The sequence below is a fragment of the Danio aesculapii genome, chromosome 12 (assembly GCF_903798145.1).
Source record: "Danio aesculapii chromosome 12, fDanAes4.1, whole genome shotgun sequence".
NCBI classification, from domain to species: Eukaryota; Metazoa; Chordata; class Actinopteri; order Cypriniformes; family Danionidae; genus Danio; species Danio aesculapii.
This window is the reverse complement of record NC_079446.1, coordinates 32,816,403-32,837,812: the sequence shown is the minus strand read 5'-3', so window position 1 is coordinate 32,837,812 and position 21,410 is coordinate 32,816,403. Positions and strand designations below refer to the sequence as shown.

At 34.5% G+C, this 21,410-nt stretch overlaps 1 protein-coding gene across 1 annotated transcript in view; it reads left to right on the top strand.

Moving 5' to 3' along the window:
- The window catches only part of vti1a (vesicle transport through interaction with t-SNAREs 1A), a 251,266-nt gene that overhangs the window by 158,341 nt on the left and 71,515 nt on the right, over nt 1-21,410 (top strand). The window contains exons 6-7 of the mRNA XM_056470051.1: nt 2,538-2,608; nt 13,168-13,229. Coding sequence (XP_056326026.1) covers nt 2,538-2,608; nt 13,168-13,229 — 133 coding nt within the window. The remainder of the gene's footprint in view (nt 1-2,537; nt 2,609-13,167; nt 13,230-21,410) is intronic.

The following is a 21,410-nucleotide window of genomic DNA, read 5'->3' as shown; positions in this document are numbered from 1 at the left end:
TATCTGTATATCCGTCAAGATGAAAAATTTGAGACAACACACTTTTTCTTTTCACTTTTTATACTTTGTTTTTGCAATCTGTAATCTGTAGATTTTTAAAACAAAATATATCTTTGAAGGTTGTTTTCCCTTTCCTCTAACCAATAAATGTCTGTTTCTATAGTATAATTATTTTTTTTTCTATATGCTGAAAGTTTTCCTGAGTCATTTGTTCATATAACAATCACCTGATTTATTTAATAATAATAATAATTCCTTGCATTTATATAGCGCTTTTCTGGACACAAAGCGATTTACACATTTTTGGGGGAGAATCTCCTCATTCACGACTAGTGTGAAGCCAATTATGATATGGGGATAATTAGGAGGCCATGATGGACAGAGACCAGTGGGCAAATTTGGCCAGAATGCCGGGGGTTAAACCCCTACTCTTTTTCAAAGGACATTCTAACAACCACAGAGAGTCAGAGATTCTTATGCGAAAGACGGTTGCTCACTGAGCAGTATAGAGTCCTCATCAATATACTGGGGCGTTAGGACCCATAATTAATTTTTTTCTATATGCTGAATGTTTTTCTTTATGTTCATATAAAAATCACTTGATTTCTTTAACTTTAAGTTGCTAATATTGGAGTAACGATTGATGACCAACTAAACTTCTCTGACCACATTTCTAGAACTGCTCGATCTTGCAGATTCGCACTCTATAACATCAGAAAGGTCCGACCCTTCCTATCTGAACATGTAGCTCAACTTATTGTTCAAGCTCTTGTTCTCTCCAAACTGGCATATTGCAACTCTCTACTAGCCGGGCTTCCAGCTAATTCTATCAAACCTCTTCAGCTGCTTCAAAACGCAGCAGCACGAGTGGTCTTTGATGAACCCAATAGAGCACGTCACTCCGCTACTCACCCGTTTGCACTGGCTGCCAGTTGCTGCTTGCATCAAATTCAAAGCTCTGATGTTTGCTTACAAAGCGACCTCTGGCTTTGCTCCTTCTTATCTGTTCTCACTTCTGCAGATTTATGTGCCCTCCAGAAACTTGCGTTCTGTGAATGAACGTCGCCTCGTGGTTCCATCCCTAAGAGGGAAGAAATCACTTTCCCGAACTCTCGCATTCAATCTGCCCAGTTGGTGGAATGAACTCCCTAACTACATCAGAACAGCAGAGTCACTTGCTGTCTTCAAGAAACGACTAAAAACTCAACTATTTAGTCTCCACTTTCCTTCCTAATCTGCAACTGCCTCTCTGGCTATACCACTAACTGTACTCTCTGTCAAAAAAAATAAATAAATAAAAATAAAAAAAATTTAAATTTACTAATGCTTAGCTTCTTAGACTTTACACACCTGAAACTTGTCTATAGCACTTGTTCACTGCTGCTCTTATAGTTGTGTAAATTGCTTCCTTGTCCTCATTTGTAAGTCGCTTTGGATAAAAGCGTCTGCTAAATGACTAAATGTAAATGTAAATGTAATATTTTCAGTTTTTCCCCCTTTAGTTTTAAACTACTGGATGCAAAAGTATGCTTAAAACAGTTGTAATGTTTTACCATATTCATCTTGCATATACATTTAGGAGTTCATTGTTTAAATGTGTTCATTGTAGTTTATTTGCATGTTTTTAACTGTTTAAAGTAAGAAATTAAATGGACTGAATCTTATATGTATGTTTTTTTACACTCACCGGAGATCATGGTTAGCAAACACTTGGGTTACACTTTTGTTTTACTGTACATGTAATTAACCTGTACTTACAGTGTACTTGCTAAGAAACTATTGTGTTATATAAGGTAACTACATGGTTTAAGGTTAAGTTTAGGGATAATACTTAGTTTTTACACAATTTATATAATTACTGTTATAACTATGTAGTATTTGCATCTAAAACAGGAAAATAGAGTACAATCAAAAAAGATCCACTGTTTTTTTTTTATGCAGTCAATTTATGCAGGGCCTACAACTAACATCTTGCCACATCTGCCAGTGGACTTTTGTGTTTATCAGCCATAAATATATATATATAATTTTTTTAAACAGTAAATGATTAATGTATAAACAAAATATGGGGGGAAAATATCCTTATTTATTTATAACAGCAGCAGCTTTTTGATTTTCCTTCAAATGTTACTGTAAAACGATTGAGTAATTTCTCTGACAGTAAACCACAGAGAAACTTCTCTTTTTTTTCTTTTTGACAACAGATTTATAAACCAATACAGTCTGGAAAAGTTTCTTAGCACCTGTGGCATATTAAAGATTTATTAAATTTTCTTAAGGTAAGTGGTTGCAAACCATTTATATGGGCTGAACCTAAATTAAGTTGAACATTACTAAATTGAATTTGTTTGTTTGAATTCAGCCCATATGAATTGTTTGCAACCACTTAAACAAATTTAATAAACCCAATGAATATTGATTGTTTTTCAGTGTAGGAAGGTTTCATTTGCATTGATTCCTATTCAAATAATTGGATTTCACATGCAAAAATGTGTAGTAGTCTATTATCCTATCTCAACCTGTTTCTTCTTTTTCAGAGCAAGTTGGACAGGAGATCCTCGCCAACCTGCACAGCGACCGTGAGAAGATCCAGAGATCCCGCGATCGGGTGAGTTTACACCCACAAACACACTTGAAGAACTCAGTCCTCGGGAGGCTACACTCAATCACAACAACAACAAAAAAACACACTCTCTTTTATCACCAAGCAATTACACGGGCTTACAAATACTTGACTTGGCTCTATGTGATGACTCAAAGTGCCCTAGATCAGACACTTGAATAGAGAACTGGAGCACACTTAAGTGTAGGCAGTTAACACCAGCTCGCACCTCTCGCACATTAGCATAGCCGGCCTGCTGGAGTGATTGATTGAATGTACAGAGCACAGAATGTCCGACACGGAGCACAACACCAATAAGATGTCTTTGTAGTCGTCCCGTCTCATGCGGTGAGGTCACGCATGATGCAAGACTGTCTAAACTTGCATAGATGGACAACACAAACACCTCTAGACAGAACCAGTGTTTGTTCTCTGTTCGTCCAGCTGCTGTAATCTCTGCAAGTGTTTCCGCAGCTACATGTGTGACTGTGCTGGACGGATGTCACAGATGGGATAGTACTGTAGATTTCATACTGATGTAGGTTGGATTGTTCTAGATCCTTTTCCTGAAAGTATTTGGACTTATGCGCCACATTTAAAGTAATGTATGAGTTTTTACCGACCTAAACCAACCAACCAACCAAACCAACCAACTGATCGACCTAAACCAACCAAGTAATCTACAAACAAACCAACCAACTAACAAACCAACCTACCAAACAAACCTATCGACCAACCAAACTGACCTAAACTGACCAACAAACCAAACTGACCTAAACCGACCAACTAAACCAACCAACAAATCTACAAACTAACAAACAAATCAACCAACCAACAAACCAACCTACTAGGGATGCACCGATATGGATTTTTTGGCCGATATCGATAACCGATAACTCTTCAGACTTGGACGCCGATATATATATATATATATATATATATATATATATATATTTAATAAAATTGGCGTCCAATTTTAAATAAAATGAAAATGTAAGAGCTAAAGACTAAAACCATCTCAAATCTTCTTGAATAAAACGTGTTACAGTGATGTACACATGTACAAATATGTAATGTCCGAAAAAGCCTTTTTAGAGGTGTTTTGACAGTTCAGAGCCACTGTACAAGCGAAAAGCTAAATACAGATTGTATTACTTTAGAAAATGCGGCATAGATTCATCCTAGGTTTTAGATTCTTTTGAACACATGTAGCTGCTGGTTGTCAATCAGACATAGCTTCTGTGTTCGTTCTTGCTGTCAATTATGGGAAAAATGATTGATGAAAAGTTTATGATAAACCGCTGTGAGTTTCACTCAACTGCGGGCGCAGATTTGCCCTTAGAGTCAGATTTTGATACAACACCTGCATTGAGCACAGATGACTTTAAGACAAACAGAAAGCATAATATAAAGACAGAATGTGCGGCTAGTTGAGAGCCCACATGCTGGATTCAGTGACCGGCCGGCGCACCTCTCCCCCGTGCTGCTGTGAAGGCTGTCAGATCTGTGTGTGTGCGATGACAGCCCTTAGGTGCATTCATTATAATCAATATGAATATTCCAACCAAACTGAATACAATCTTACATCAACAACACATGGCAAGCAACGCGTTGATAATAACAAATAATCATATTAGATTATAAACAACCCAACAACTTTGCATGCATGTGTGCATCGCTGCTGTTATGTTTAAACATGTAATATTTTTTCCTCAGGCGATTTTAAAGCAAAATACACAATGGCACTCAATCAAACATATCTACAATGAAAAGGAACATGGGTACAAAGCAACATACTTGCTTTCCTAACTTTTTACAAAATTAGTTGTGTTTGTAAAAAAAAAACACCAAGATCGACATCTTAAGATGTTATTATTATTATTAATTATGTGTATATGTCTGTTTAAACATGCACCCAAAACCCAGACTTTTGCTCCGTTTCAAATCGCGTGCACAGAATTAATTTGGGAACGGCATCTGTTTATTATTATGAAGCACGTCAGCTGACAGTCGCGCACCGCTATATGTTTTGAGGATTGCATAGGAGGGGCGACTGCAGGAAGGGAATCGCGCCAGTTTTATATTTATTTCAAAGTTTTTTCACGCCTAAACATAAGGAAAGCACCAAACAGACTCACGTTTAAGCAAGGGGCATCTACTGGTGGTTTGGTGGAATGGGTTGCGTATTGGGAGGATTGGCTCTTTAATGTTTATTGCCACCCTTCATAGAAAGGTTAAAAATATGGGGGAAATATAGGAAAATTCCCTTTACGTAATGATAGTGGGATAAAACGGTAAAATACAAAAAAAACTCAGGAAAAATGGGAGGGTGGAAAGGCATGTACCAAACAAACCTACCAACCGATCAAACGGACCAACCAACTAAACCGACCTAAACCAACCTACAAACCAACAAACAAACCAACCAACAAATCAACAAACCAACCTACCAACCAACCAAACAGACCAATTAACCAAACCGACCTAAACCAACCAACAAATCAACAAACAAACCAACAAATCAACAAACAAACCAACAAACTAACAAATTAACACATAACACAACACATAAACAAACCAACCAACAAATAAAAAAACAACTTGTAGTTATTAAAATATATAACAAGGTCTTACAAAGCAATAATCTCTATATATTAAAATAATGGGATAGAACGCTAAAATACAGTAAAATCTCAGAAAAAATAGGAAGGTTGAAAGGTATGTACAAAACAAACCTACCAACCAAACCGACCTAAACCGACCAACCAGCCAACAAACAAACAAACCAACTAACAAATCAACAAACAAACTAACCTAACAAACAAACCCTCCAACCAGCCAACCGACCAGCCAACCAAACCGACCAACCAACTAAACCGACTTAACCAACTTAACCGACTAACCAACAAACCAAACAGACCTAAACCGACCAACCAGCCAACAATCAAACAAAAAAAACAACCAACAAATCAACAAACAAACTAACCTAACAAACAAACCTACCAACCAACCAACCGACCTAAACTGACCAACCAACCAAACCAACCTAAACCAACCAACAAATCAACAAACAAATGCACCAACCAACAAATCAACAAACAAACAAATCAACAAACACATAACCAAACCAACAAACAAATAAAAAACAACATACTTGTAGTAAAATATATAAAAAGGTCATACAAAGCAATAATCTCTATTAATATTTAATTAAAATATATATATTAATATAAATATATTAATATAAATATATAATATATATTAAAATAATGGGATAGAACGATAAAATACAGTAAAATCTTGGAAAAATTAGGAAGGTTGAAAGGTATGTACCAAACCTACCAACTGACCAGCCAACCAAACCGACCAACCAACCAAGCCAACCTAAACCGACCAACCAGCCAACAAACAAACAAACCAACCAACAAATCAACAAACAAACTAACCTAACAAACAAACCCTCCAACCAGCCAACCAACCAACCGACCTAAACCGACCAACCAACCAAACCAACCTAAACCAACCAACAAATCAACAAACAAATAAACCAACCAACAAATCAACCAACAAATCAACAAACACATAACCAAACCAACAAACAAATAACAATCTAATGTACGAAATATATTAAGTCTGTATTATACTTTTCCTTTGTGCTTGAAAACCTCTTTTCTTCTTTTGAACCATATAAAATATTATTTCCAAAGCTATTTTTAGTCAGCCATATAAGTAACCATCAGAGCAATAAAGACATAAGTATACCACGCTAAGATTGAAAGGTGATGATATAGAGGAGTGTTGTGAGCTTTTTTGAGTGTCATTCCTCCTACCAGGTATCAAATGTCTCTCCCTACATACTCATCCCTTTTCTACTCCCCCCTCCTTACTTCAACCTTTATTTGCTACTTTATCCGCTGCATGTCTAATCATTTTTACCTTTCCATATCTCAATCCGTCCCTACTGTTTTGTTTGTCCCTGCCGTGTCCTCTGTCATAGTGCAACCTCTCTCTCTTTCCCCCTCTCAACCTCTCTTTCTTTCCAGAAAACAGGTATAGAGAGCTCAGTCAGGGGCCTCTCTGATGGCTTCTTATGAAGGATGCTTAAAGATCACAACATGGCAGTTGGGCAGGCAGCTCATTTCAAAGGAAATAAAACATTTCCTTTCAAAGGTCTGCTGTCTATGGAGAATAGCTCTCCTTCCCTGGAGCCCCGACTGGCCCTCACACTTTAAAGACATTTTGCCGGGCAGGAAAAATGGAGAAGAGAAAAGAAAAGAAAGCATGATAAGAAGACATTAGATGGAAAGAGCAATAAACTGCTTTTTTGAGTGAAGGAAACGGCAGATGAAAGCGTTTTGGAGTGTCTCTTAACAATCAGTTCGCTCGGTCTCTTTCAAACAGATGCACACAGACACTAAGAGAGACGTAGTGCCTTGCAAGCACCGCTATTGCTGTTGCTCATCTTCTGTGTGTGTGAGCAAAGCTCTAACCCTGACTTTGACGCATAACTAAATAGTGCTATTAATGTTGTGAACAGTAAAGCTAACGTTTTTACATGCTAGATGTTAAAATAAGTGGAAAGATCCAATTCTAAATGTTCTAAAACAGGGATTAAGGGACATTGTATAAAGAATGTGTATTTTCTTTTAAAAGAAAATGGGCCTCCTCTGCCATTTTGTTTAAAATATAAAACGGTTATCATGTCAACTTGCTACTGTAAAAGTAAACTTGAAATGCTTGCCCTGCCTATGAGTTCTCTTGATTGGTTCACTGCTTTGGAACTAATATCGATGATTGCTGCATCTAAAAGTTTAAATACTTTTAACTTGTCACAACGTTTTAAAATGCACCATTCATGTGCAATAATGTTTAGTACATTAGTAACATTAGTAAGGCAAGGCAATTTAATAATATAATAATAAAATAATATTATTTATATGGCACTTTTCATACGTAATGGTATTTCAAAATGCTTTACATAACCAGGAATAAAAGAAACAATAATAAGAAAATAAAAACATTAAAGAATAAAAATGATTAAAAACAGATAAAAAGTATTGCAAATGTGTTAAAACAGGTTATAAAAGAATGAAAAAGAAAAGAAAGACATAATAGTGCAATCTATCGGATGTAGCACAGTGCTCATTCAGTAAAGGCACAGCTAAACAAATCAGTTTTAAGCCTTGATTTGAATGTTGGAGCACATCTAATCATTTCTGGAAACTGATTCCAGCATCTGGGGCCATAGAAGCTGAAGGCGGATTAACCCTGCTTTGACTGAACCCTTGGAATTTGTACTTTATGATCCTAAAGAGCTGAGTGATCTGTTAGGTTTGTATTCAGTGAGCAAATCTGTAATGTATTGAGGTCCTAGGCCATTTAGTGATTTACAGACAAGTCGTTGTACTTTAAAATCTATTCTGAATGTGACTGGGAGCCAGTGTAAAGACCTGAGGACAGGTGTGATGTGCTCTGATTTTCTGGTTCTAGTCAGAATCCTGACAGCGACGTTCTGGATGACCTGCAACTGTCTTTTTGGTAAGGCCAGTGAGGACTTCATTATGGTAATCCACTCTGCTGGTGATAAAAGCATGAACGAGTTTCTCTAAGTCCTCACTGGAAACAAAAGCAGTAAGCAGTGAGAATTCTATCTTCCACTGTGTTTTTTTTATTAGCGGAGTTTTGCTCCTCAAAAGCATGTGATGCAACTGTAGATGTAGCTAAAACTCACTTTTAAGTGGGGAAGAAAGAGGTCAGAACCGGCGAATCTTTAGAAACTTCATTCATTCATTCATATTCTTTTCGGCTTAGTCTCTTTATTAATCTGGGGTCACCACAGTGGAATGAACCGCCAACTTATCCAGCATATGTTTTACGCCGCGAATGCCCTTCCAGCTGCCTCCTATTACTGGGAAACACCCATACACACTCATACACTTCAGACAATTTAGCTTATTCAATTCATCTGCACCGCATGCATGTCTTTGGACTGGCTCCAACCAGCGACTTTCTTGCTGTGAGTAATCGTGCTACCCACTGCGCCACCGTGATGCCCTGTTTAATAACTTTAATCATAAAATAAACACAAAACAAAAATATCCACCCGGATCTTCTCCCTTGACACTAGACACTTGTTCCAAGTTTCCTATCCCATGGCTATTGGCCCCGCTTACCGCTAGTCGACCAATCACAGATCTTGCGCTCTGCATCGTCGTGAGATGTAGTCCGATTTTTTTGAGAGGTGCGTGTCAGAATTTGCATTAGGGTACAGCAGGGTATGCGACTGTATAATCACATAAACTATATAATCATCAAATGGGAGTAAACCACAACCACATTGGTTGGAAATGTTTGTCTGCTGTTTGAACTGTATATCATACAGTTCTGAAAATGCCAGTTCTAAATTTTCCATTAGAAGCAAAAGCAAATTAGCAAAAGGTTTTGTTTTATTCATAACTTTTTGCAAAATCAGAGGCCAAATTGTTATAATGTAGTAGTTTGTCCTGCTATTTAATTCATTTATAGAAGGCAAAAATTTTAAATAGACCAAAAGTTGTTTAATATGGTCACATGATGGGAGAAAACTTCTGGATCGTTGGTCAGAAAGTTTGTGTGGCATTCCTAAATTATATTAAATTCGTTAAACTAACTATGCTAATATTTGAAATTATATACATTAAATATATTAAATATGTTAAATTCAAAGCAGCATTTCTAAATTTTACATAAACATTAAAATGAACAATTATAAATAAATAATTTCCATCCACTTTGGGTTGTTTTTAGTTCATTGTATTGTTTCTTTATTCCAAAACAGAGACTATACTTTTTATAATGTTGCTTTTTCTCAGCTGCTTAATTGACTTTAACAGCACAACATTTCTCAATCACATGGGAGGAAACAGCCTCTTCATAGGTCAGTTTGTGTGCTATTTAAAATTTTTAGTTTAAAGTGGAATTTAAGAATGTCAACATTGTCGGCGAGAATGGTGTAGTGGCTAATGTGTTCACGGCATCCTGAGTTCGATTCACACCTTGAGGTCCTATGCCGATCCTTCCCCTCTGTCTGCTACCCATGCTTTCCTGTTTAAACTCTCTACTGTCCTATCAATTAAAGGCAAAAACCCCAAAAATTAATAAAAAAAAAAAAGAGTGTCTACATTGTTAGATATCCAAGTTAGACATGCAAGGGTGGTTTTCAACTAAGAGTTTTACCAACTTCAAGATTAATTTCATGTTGCAATGCGTTATATTTGTTCCCGAAAAAGAGATTTAATACAATTTAAGTATTACAATTTTTTCATGTTACCCTGCAATTTGATTTACTTCAACACATCCACATGTCAAAACAGACAAAAACGTGTCACTTGGGAGCAAATTGCCTTCTCATTTATCATCTAAATTCTAGGGTTTAGCTCAAAGCTGCATTTCCGAATGTCAAGTTTGATGTTGTTTTTCATGTTAAGAAAATTGAAAACTTGGTTGTTTTAAATACTTTGTTGTCCATTTAGACGCTGATGAAATTGTTACCATATTGCATTTTCGCCTAGATTGAAAACAAACCCTAATTTTGTTATCCATTTGAGCTTAAATCATTTAAATATTATCAGAGGTCCCAAAAGATTCAGAAAACTTTAAGAGGCATGTTTTGATTATGGAAACAATGACCAAACTTCATAAAATATAAACATTAGTCTTTTTAAACGGGTAATATTCCTTCTTCTGGTTATGCTGTGGCTTGTTTTTTCTCCTCATATGTTCATGTAGTTTTAGGCCTGCATTGCTGTGGCTCTTTTAACCCAATTCAGTGAATTTCAGTCATTGAATCGAGCTCCCGGGAATCGTCTTACTAGAAGCATTTACTTGTCTGTAATCAGACTCTGCTCTAGATCTGCTCTACTGGTAATCTCTTTTATTGTGGCTCTTGTTTTGGGTCGGGTAATTCACAGAGAGCTCCACCATGTGTTTTCGTGCTGGCACAACTCCTGACCTGAGAGAGAAAGAGAGAGGGATTTTGGGTAAAGCCGAGGGAGCTCTCGTGGGACGGATCCATCGTTGAGAGAGACATCAGGCAGCTCTCGGGCTGTTGGTGGTGCCAGAACCCAAACCCGCCTAAAACCACATCTGTCCCTGAGCCTGCTCGCTAACTCACACACACGTATATATACTCTCACATACACACACGTCCCCACTGACTGTAAGGACAGAGAAATAGGCTTTCTCAAGGAGGCCAGCCAGAATCATGTATCTGACGGCTGCCAGAGCTCTGGCTTCACTTCCATAGCAATGTCAGCATTCCTAAACACACACACACATGCACAAACATAGACACATCTCCAGATGGATGGCTTTTTCCTATGCTTCCCGCTATGTGAACTGTATGTTGAGTGTAAGACATTTACAGTACACATTTGAAACTTAAGGAAAGTGCTTTTTTTTTTTTCTTGGAAAAAATATGACCATATATAGCAAAGGTCAAATTGCATTGTTGAGAGAAAAATTGATAATGGAAACTACATAAAAAACTGATAAAAACAAAATGACTAAAACAATAACATTCAAATTAAATAAAATACATTTAAAAATGAATTCAAACAATGCTATCTCATGGCTACTTGTAACTTTTTGATCTAGTGGCTAATTTGTATGAATTTGTACGATCTCATCTATACAATTTAGTAAGATTTGCTCATGCCTCATTGACGGTTGGGTTTAGAGATGGCACGCCATCTTATAAAAATGTCGTAATAACTTGTATGTATTCGTAGACATTAGCCACTAAACTGACAAAACATAAAATAGCTACACTTACTCAGAGATCAAATTCAAACTATTATTAATATTAATGCAATACTAAAACAACACTGTTATGAACACAATTACATAGCTACTCTCCATGTTTACAGTTAGTCTTATTAGTAAATCCATTGTAAATGTTAGTGATTTGACTTTTGGAAACCTAACTGGATTGCCGTGACAGTTTATTGTCTGTCACATCTCCATTTTATAAAGTGTCTTTGCACCTTTCCCTGAACTGTGAAGTTTAGTTTTGTTTTTTGTTTTTTCAGGTCAAAATTTCATTATTGAGAGAAAAATAATTAATGGAAAAAAAAAAAACTATAGCGATGGGGTTTGACATGCCTCCTTTAAAAAATGTCGTAATATCTCAGTATGAACTTGTAGGAATTAACCACTAAACTGACAAAACATAAAATAGTTACGTTTACTGGTGAGATCAGGCCAAATTCGAACTATTATTAACATAAATGCAATTCTAAAACAACACTGCTGTGAACACAAATGCACACAGAATTACATGGTTACTTACCATGTGTACAGTTAGTCTTATTAGTAAATCCATGGTAAATGTTAGTGATTTGTCTTTTGGAAATCTAACTGGATTGCCGTGACACAGTTTAACGTCTCTCACATCTCTGTTTTATAAAGTGCCTTTGCGCCTTTCCCTGAACTGTGACGACAAGATTTAGTTTTTCTTTTTTTTTCCAGGTCAACATTGCATTGTTAAGAGAAAAAAGATAATAGAAACTACATAAGCAAAACAACTAATAAAAACCAAATGACTAAAGCGATAACATTCAAATGAAATACGAATATGAATTCAAACAACGCTATCTTGTGACTATTTGTATCTTTTGATTTACTGGCTAATTTGTATGAATTTGTACGATCTCATTTCTAAAATTTAGTACGATTTGCTTATCCCCAATGAAGGTTGGGTTTAGGGGTGAGGTTTAGTGACACATCTCCTTTTAAAAATGCTGTAATAACTCGCATGAATTTGTAGAAATTAGCCACTAAACTGACTAAATGTATAATAGTTAAGTTTCCACGTTAGATCAGGCTGAATTCTGACTATTAATAAAAATCCAATGCTAAAATAACATGGTTATAAATACAAATGCACACAGAATTACAATGCTACTCTCTGCTAATTGTAATTATAGCTGATTGGTACTTTATTACATGACTACATTAATAATATAAAAATATTTGGTAAGAATATCCTACATTTCTGCCATATTACCGTATTTACAGTTAGTGTTACTAGTAAATCAATGGTTAATGTTGTTGATTTGTCTTTTAGAAACCTAATTGAGTTGTCGGGACAATTTCACAATATAACACAATATTTCTCACATTTACTCTGTCTTTGCTTGTGAGAAATTCATCAATGTTTATTTTTGCTTTAAACTAGTTAGAAATTGCAGATTGTGTCCCTTATGAATATATGTTTTAGAAAACGAGAAAGGGCATAGAAATAAATTACACTTTGACATTTCACTATTAATTACAAAAAGTCAATTCATTTAGATTTGATATTAAATTTGAGGCTGAAATGGTAATCTCATGCAAATGTGCTTCATTAATCTATATTACAACTTTGAAAAGCCCTACTGTAAATGTACTGAATGAATAGCAGTTCATTTTTTAGCTCTAAATCTAAATTCTATTCACATTCAAGACCTATTTTTATAGCACAAATTTAACATGGCCTGTGTAACGTGTATGTTCTCTTGTCTTTTTCTTTCTCCTCTTGTCCACAGCTGAGAGAGACGGACGCTAACCTGGGCAAGAGCTCTCGGATCCTGACCGGCATGCTGAGAAGGTAAGAGGAAGGTAGGGACCGTTTCTGATACCTCTTTATGGATGTGTTTTCAGCGGCCCCGTACCATACACTGCATGAACAGACATAATACACAGATTTAGTACACATATTATAATACACATAACATACACATTTAATGTTATGCACTACGGTGGCATAGCATAATTCTAAATAATGTGTGTATTTAGTATTTCAGTACAATTATCGTTCCCCAAACATCCCATTTACTTACACTAAACTTTAAGTCATTGTTATCTATTTACCTTTTATTTGATTTGAATGAGGAAAATGTGCTGATTTCTGAATTTATTGGAAAATCTTTGTGATGCAGGATTTCCAGGCCTGGAGTTCAGGCTCTGGGTGCATTTTTTTTATTTTGTTATTTTAAATGATGTTCTCTATTAATTAGTTGTGTGCTGTTTGTGAGTGTAATGTCATAAAATGATTAATTTCTATTTTGTTCATAATTTTTATTTTTAGCCAGTTTTGATATTTGCAAACCACTGAAAATATCATGGAAATCCAAATGACCTGTGAGCTCTGAATATGATACTGTGCTCAACGCTTTTTTCTATATTATTTATTTATTTATTTATTTATTTATTTATTTATTTATTTATTTATTTATTTATTTATTTATTTATAATAATATTAATAATAATAATAATTATTATTAATAATAATAATAATAATAATAATAATAATAATAATAATTCAAATAATTATATTAATTATAAATAAAAATAAATAATCTGTTATTTTTATTATCTTGCTCATAAAGGCTGAATAAATTTTTTTAAATTAATAAAGTAAAATTATAATTTTGCGTAATATAAGTACAGTATTGATTAAAAGTTTTTATATTAATCTATTTAAAAATTTCATAAATTTCTATGAAAGAAATCATTCTGATTTAGTGCTCTAAAAACATTATTTATTCCTAATACATATGAATAATACAGGGTTTATGCGGTAATGGAAAACCTGGAAAAGTCATGGAATTTTACATGGCATTTTCCAGGCCTGGAAAAGTTTTGGAAAATCAGAAAAACCCACAAGGTTTTGGAAATGTCTTGGAAAACGGATATCTGTATACTTGAATATAGGTTAGTTGTCTTTACTTCTTTTCTGTCCTTGGCTAATCATATACTCTAACATTACTAGTGCGGTGTAAGCATTATCTAAATAAATTTTACATTGATATAAATACAAATTTAAGATAAATAAATTTTTGCGTGTTTTACGATATGCTGTAATAAATTTTAACATGCATTGTTTTTCTTTTACCACGCATATGTAGACATTAGGTCATGAAAATGAACTTGAAAGTCTTGAAAAAATCATGGAAAAGTCATGGAATTTTAGTAGTAAAAATGTGTATGAACCCTGATAATAATAGTAATCATCTTCATCATCATAATAATAATCATAATTAATATTTTATATATATATATATATATATATATATATATATATATATATATATATATATATATATATATATATATACATTTAATGCTTCCTTGCTAAGCAAAATAAATAATAGAATATATATTAAAATAGTTTTTTATAAGTTTTATCAAGTTATATTTCTAGAATTGGTGAATTATCAAAACTATATAACGCATTCTAGTAAGATGTGTGTGTGTTTGTGTGTGTGCTTGCAGTTCACAATAATTTCACCAACATCTAACAGTTCAATTTAATGAATCACTCGGGCTCCTGCAGACACAGATTCCATCTGGGCCCAGTCATCATGCATTTGGGTTTATTTCAGCACTCGTCTGCCCTAAAGCAGATCTAGCGTTCCTCCCACCATTCTGTCTCTATGTAGTATCGGCTTTAAACAGCACAACTCATCATTCATATCAGCAGGCTGATGAGATATTGGCTTTTTCCCCTGTGTGGTAGATGTGAGATAACTAAAGCAATGCACAATCTCTCTCTCTCTCTCTCTCTCTCTCTCTCTCTCTCTCTCTCTCTCTCTCTCTCTCTCTCTCTCTCTCTCTCTCTCTCTCTCTCTCTCTCTCTCTCTCTCTCTCTCTCTCTCTCTCTCTCTCTCTCTCTCTCTCTCTTTCTCTTTCTCTTTCTCTTCTCTTTCTCTTTCTCTTTCTCTCTCTTTCTCTTTCTCTTTCTCTTTCCACTTACTGTTGTTTTCTTCACCAGCCTCATATCTCTCTCTCTCCTTCACTATTCAGTTTAACGTCTGTCACATCTCCGTTTTATAAAGTGCCTTTGCGCCCTTTCCTGAACCGTGACGACAAGGTTTTGTTTCTTTCCCTTTTTTTTCCTCTCCTTTTTTTTGATTAAGAGTAATATGTAAATGACACCAGCTAAATTTAAAACCCCGGGCCGGGAAGGAAGTGCCAATTGAAATAGATGCTTCAGTGGTCGTAGACAATCAGGACGAGAGGGGAAGGAGGAGAGCAAGACTGTAACCAATATTTCTGCATATGTCTCCATTTTGTCAAGTCTCATTAGAGGGTCCGCGGACGCCCCCGGTGTCACAGAAGCTGTCCAGAAATCATTCATCATCCTCTTCTCCTCCGTCTCTCCCTCTCTTATTCCATCCCGCCCCGCCGCTAAGTAAATAACACGCACTTATTTCAATATTATCATATTAATGTTAAAGTTCAGCTGTCACCTAATGGGAAGACTAAATCAGACGTAGCATTTAAGCAATGCAGTGCTGCAGCGAGGCCGACTCAAATCAGGATTTATGAGCTTTTTTCCACACGTCCCGTCTCTCTTCAGCCTTTCTGCATGAAGGCTCACCGCACCCTCTTTTTTTCGTCTCGGCCCTGTAAAGACTTTCTCTTTTCTAGTTTACTCTCTCTCTCTCTTTTTCTCTGTATCTCTTTCGAACTTCTTTTTGACTTTGAAAAAGAACAAATAAAGTGTTCCCTCGAATTAAATCTGCATTGCATCTCAAAGCTATTTTGTGACAGAAAAAGTAGCAAAGATCAAAGTTTTTTTTAATGTGTTATTATCTTTGAGTTTTGCTTGCTTTCTTTTAATTTTGTGTTTGATTCCAGTTTTCAAATTTGATAAATTATTCATTTATTAGATAGCACTATTACTGCTATTTGTATTCATTCAAATTTAAGCAACTAACCTAATATTTATATTATATACTAGGGCTGCACAATATCCCTTTGACTGCCGCTCTACCCAACAGTTGACCATTTTTTTACTGTTTTAAATTATGACTGTTGAAGTCATTTAAAGAATGACACACACAGAATTGTTGGTTTACAAAAGAAATCAAACAAACATAATCCTCTTGCACCACTACACTTGATTTTGGTTTTAGTGTAAAAACAAGAAACCTGTTAAATGAGAATCTGAAATATTTTATGGCATACTTCAAAAAATTAAAGGTGATTTAGTATTCAAAAATGTTTTATTTTGATTATTTTTTTTAATAAATCGGTCTTACACTTCGTATTTTTATAGTATAGTATAGTATAGTATAGTATAGTATAGTATAGTAGTATTTTTCATAGTATATGTATTAATTCTGGTACTTTTACCATAAACCGACATATTGACCATTTGGTAGTGACTGATATTTTAGAAATTAATCGATGTGTTTAAAAAAAAAAGCATTGAGTGTGTTAACTAACCACATTAGGAGAAATGCAATCCAACATTTTTTTTCTTGGTGGGGTAGTTAAAGGGATATCATTTTAGCCTCGATATCGCAGTGTGCACATCCCCAATAGTCTGCAAGATCTGCAGTGTTTAATTATGATTATAGTTAACCATGAAATTATTTGGTACACATGAGAATTGTCCAGTTAATGCAGAGTTTAACCAAACTGGAGTGAGTTTTTCATTTGCGTGTGTTTTTAAGGCCTGACGGTGTTCAAAGTGTTCAGGCACAATACATTTTACCAATTGTAACTTAAATAAAGAAGGAATTTTAATTATTTATACTTTTTCAGTTATTTTACATTTGATTATTCAAATTCTGCACCTAAATACTATTTTATTCCCCTCCAAAAAATAAAACTGTTTATTTCACTGTTATCTTTGGTTGTAATTAGTTGATTTTTGACAATTTTATGAACGATTCATTTCCCTACAGAATCATCCATCGATCTAAATGAATAAATTGTTTCTAAATAGCAGTATAAGTCATCTGGTGAAATTGTTTATATTTTGTAATATTTATTGCAGAAAAACAAAATATCACAATGTCAGATTTTTCCAATATTGTGCAGCCCTGTTATATACTGCTGTATATAATACTATTATTAAATTTTTTTAACCTGTTTCATAGTTCTTACTAACTTTCATTATTTATCATTTCAAATTAAAATGATTTGCTGAATTTAATGTGGACTGTATTTATAGATGTATGTTAGATTTGGCAATTTATTTGGCAACGATATTTAAAATGTAATAGTTGTTGTGAATGTTAGTAATGTGAATGTTAATAATGCTTCAACTAGTCTTAATAAACAGTTTTTTTTTTTTAGCAATGAATTTGAATTATCATTAGTTTATATTTTAAAAAAGCTTTATAAATATTTTCTTAATAATGTGTTTCTTAACAAATGTTAATTTATTAAACTTAAATTTATTAACTTAAATGTAAGTTTAATCAATGTAAATATTATTATAAAATGCCTGTTATTTTATTTAATTTCCTTTCATTTCATTTAGTTTTGTTTAGTTTTGTTTTTTGTTTTATTTTATTTTATATTATTTGTTTGTTTTATTTTTATTTTTTATTTAATTTTGTGTTATTTTTTATTGTATTTTATTTTGTTTTGTTTTATTTAAATTTATTTATTTATTATATATATATTTTTTTAATTGTATTTTGTTGTTTGTTTTTTTTCTTTTGTTTTTTAATAAAAGAAAAAAATAGATGCATTAAAAAATAGATGCATAAATTGTATTTTGTTGTTTTGTTTTGTTTTGTTTTGTTTTGTTTTGTTTTGTTTTGTTTTGTTTTGTTTTGTTTTTAAAGGAAAGAAAAAATAACTGCACAATTTGTGTCCTTATTGGAAAAAAATGATAGAAAATGAATCTGTAATCATTCTAGATCATGTTCAAATTTTAAATTATTATTATTTTTTTTTTATATATATATATATATATATATGTTTTTTACCAATTAATTAATTAGTAAGCTAACAATGAACCCTACTATATTTGCATTACATTAACTGATTTAGAATCATGCTGAACCCTGAAGTTACCATAATACATTTTTGATCAGTCATTGAGGAACAGGGATGTGATCTTTCCCAAAGGCAACATCTTTAGTACAAGCAGCACTCATTTTCTTCTTCTTCTTCTTCTTCAAAAATCTGTCATCATTCAGGGTCAAAGGCCTTTTGACTTTGTATTTTTCTCAAATGGCTCTACAGTGTGATTTAATTCTTTTGCTTGCGCCTGGTGTAGATGTGAGGCTAATTTAAATGAAAGCGAGGTGAACTTGGCTCCCGCGGCGCTACGTAACCTGATTATCTGCGTTGGCCTTTGTACACACACTCACTTACTCCAGGTTGTGTTTGTCATGGTGAGGTTCACAGGCTCTCAGCAGTGCGTTGAGGACAGAGCATTAGCCCGCTGCGATAAATATTGTTGTAAGATGGAGCCAGCGAGACCCGCGCCGCACCAGATGTTTACCCAGAGTGAAGAGCACTGTGTGGGTGAGGACGACTCCAAATATGTGTACTCTCTGATACTTCCGCTCCGAGGACGCCACGTGCATTTTCAACATGACTCCTGTTTTCATCCCCGGCTTTTCCAGAGTTCAAAGGAATCTGTTTATAATGCGCTGCTATCAAATGAGAGATGCGTATCCCAAAAGGTTTTTAACAGGGGGATTTAACAGTGACACATCTCTGATAGTCTGGTAATTCAGCCTTTAATCAAAGTGTATTCACATTGTGACGGGCAAAGCAGTTTTACACTTTGCAGTCTCTCTCTCTCTCTCTTTCTCTGAGCAGACTTGCTAAAACCGGGCCGTCTTGTGCTTCAGTTGGCTCTAAATTATTAATGGGCAGCTTCAGAAACTCCTGAGGGTTTTAATTATATTGTCATGGTCATACTCATCTCATTAACTTTTAATGGCCAATGCCTGCTTAAAGAAATCATAATATTATTAAAGAATAATCATGGCAATTAAAACATTTGCCTTGATGACGGATTGTTTAATACACAAGTTGCTGGACCCAATCGAGCCTTCAAAGAAGCCTGGGAAGGAGGGCTGAAAGAAAGTGAGCAATGTGACCTTGCACGAGAAGTTCTTAGACGTGCAAACTTGCTGTTGGTGGAAGTTCTGTAGGTTTGTTTTGTAAGGCTATGCATATGCCTGGTAAATTAAAGCAATTTTTTCTAATTCCAGGAGTTTCTGCATTAAGTCCATAGTTCACCCAGAAAAAAAAGAACATTTTGTCTTCATGCACGTATCCTTATTTTGTTCCTGACCTGTTTGACTTTCTTCTGATATATTGAAAAGTATCTAGATGTTTGAACAGCAGTGTTTTTTTTCAGAATATCCCCTTTTGTGATCCACAGAAGAAAGGAAATCATACAGGTTTGGAACGACATGAGAGTCAGTATATGATGTAATATTACATTTTGATTGTACTATCCTTTTTTTTGTCCAGTTAAATCTGGCCAAAAGTCAGATTTTTTTTTTCAACGAAGTAGCATTTTCACCTAAGTTCTTTTTAATGAATCTGCAGTGGGATCTGATTGAGACCCGATTACACCGTATAAAATGTAAATCAACATTTACATGATTTGTTTGAAGTTCTAATTTCACCAGGTTTAAAAAAAAACTTGTACACCATAAACATGTATGATGGATGGATGGGTAGGTAGGTAGGCGGACAGGCAGGCGGACAAGCGGATGGATGGATGGATGGACGAATGGACAAATGGACAGATAGATTGATAGATAGAGGTTTGAATAAATGTGTGTGTGGATGGATAAATAAGTAGATAGACATAGACGGATGAATAGATGATTGAGTTGATGGATGGATGGATGTTTGAATAGATGGATGGACAGGTAGTAGATAGACAGACAGACAGACAGACAGACAGACAGACAGGTAAACAAGTAGACAGACAGACAGACAGACAGACATACAGACAGACATACAGACAGACAGACAGACAGATAGACAGATAGATAGATAGATAGGTAGGTAGGTAGGTAGGTAGGTAGGTAGGTAGGTAGGTAGGTAGGTAGGTAGGTAGATAGATAGATAGATAGATAGATAGATAGATAGATAGATAGATAGATAGATAGATAGATAGATAGATAGATAGATAGATAGATAGATAGATAGATAGATAGATAGATAGATAGATAGATAGATAGATAGACAAGTAGATAGATAGACAAGTAGATAGACAGAAAGATAGATAGATAGATAGACAGACAGGTAAACAAGTAGACAGACAGATAAACAAGTAGACAGACAGACAGACAGACAGACAGACAGACAGACAGACAGACAGACAGACAGACAGATAGATAGATAGATAGATAGATAGATAGATAGATAGATAGATAGATAGATAGATAGATAGATAGATAGATAGGTAAACAAGTAGACAGACAGACAGACAGACAGATAAACAAGTAGATAGATAGATAGATAGATAGATAGATAGATAGATAGATAGATAGATAGATAGATAGATAGATAGATAGATAGATAGATAGACAAGTCGATAGACAGAAAGATAGATAGATAGATAGATGGATAGACAGACAGGTAAACAAGTAGACAGACAGATAAACAAGTAGACAGACAGATAAACAAGTAGATAGACAGACAGACAGACAGACAGACAGACAGACAGACAGACAGACAGACAGACAGACAGATAGATAGATAGATAGATAGATAGATAGATAGATAGATAGATAGATAGATAGATAGATAGATAGAAAGGTAGATAGGTAAACAAGTAGACAGACAGACAGACAGATAAACAAGTAGATAGATAGATAGATAGATAGATAGATAGATAGATAGATAGATAGATAGATAGATAGATAGATAGATAGATAGATAGACAGACAGACAGACAGACAGACAGACAGACAGACAGATCCAGTGAAATCATAATTAAATATTGTTCACTATTTAAAAAGATCACAGAAGAGTGTGCGTTGCACAAGATTTTTTTGTAACATCT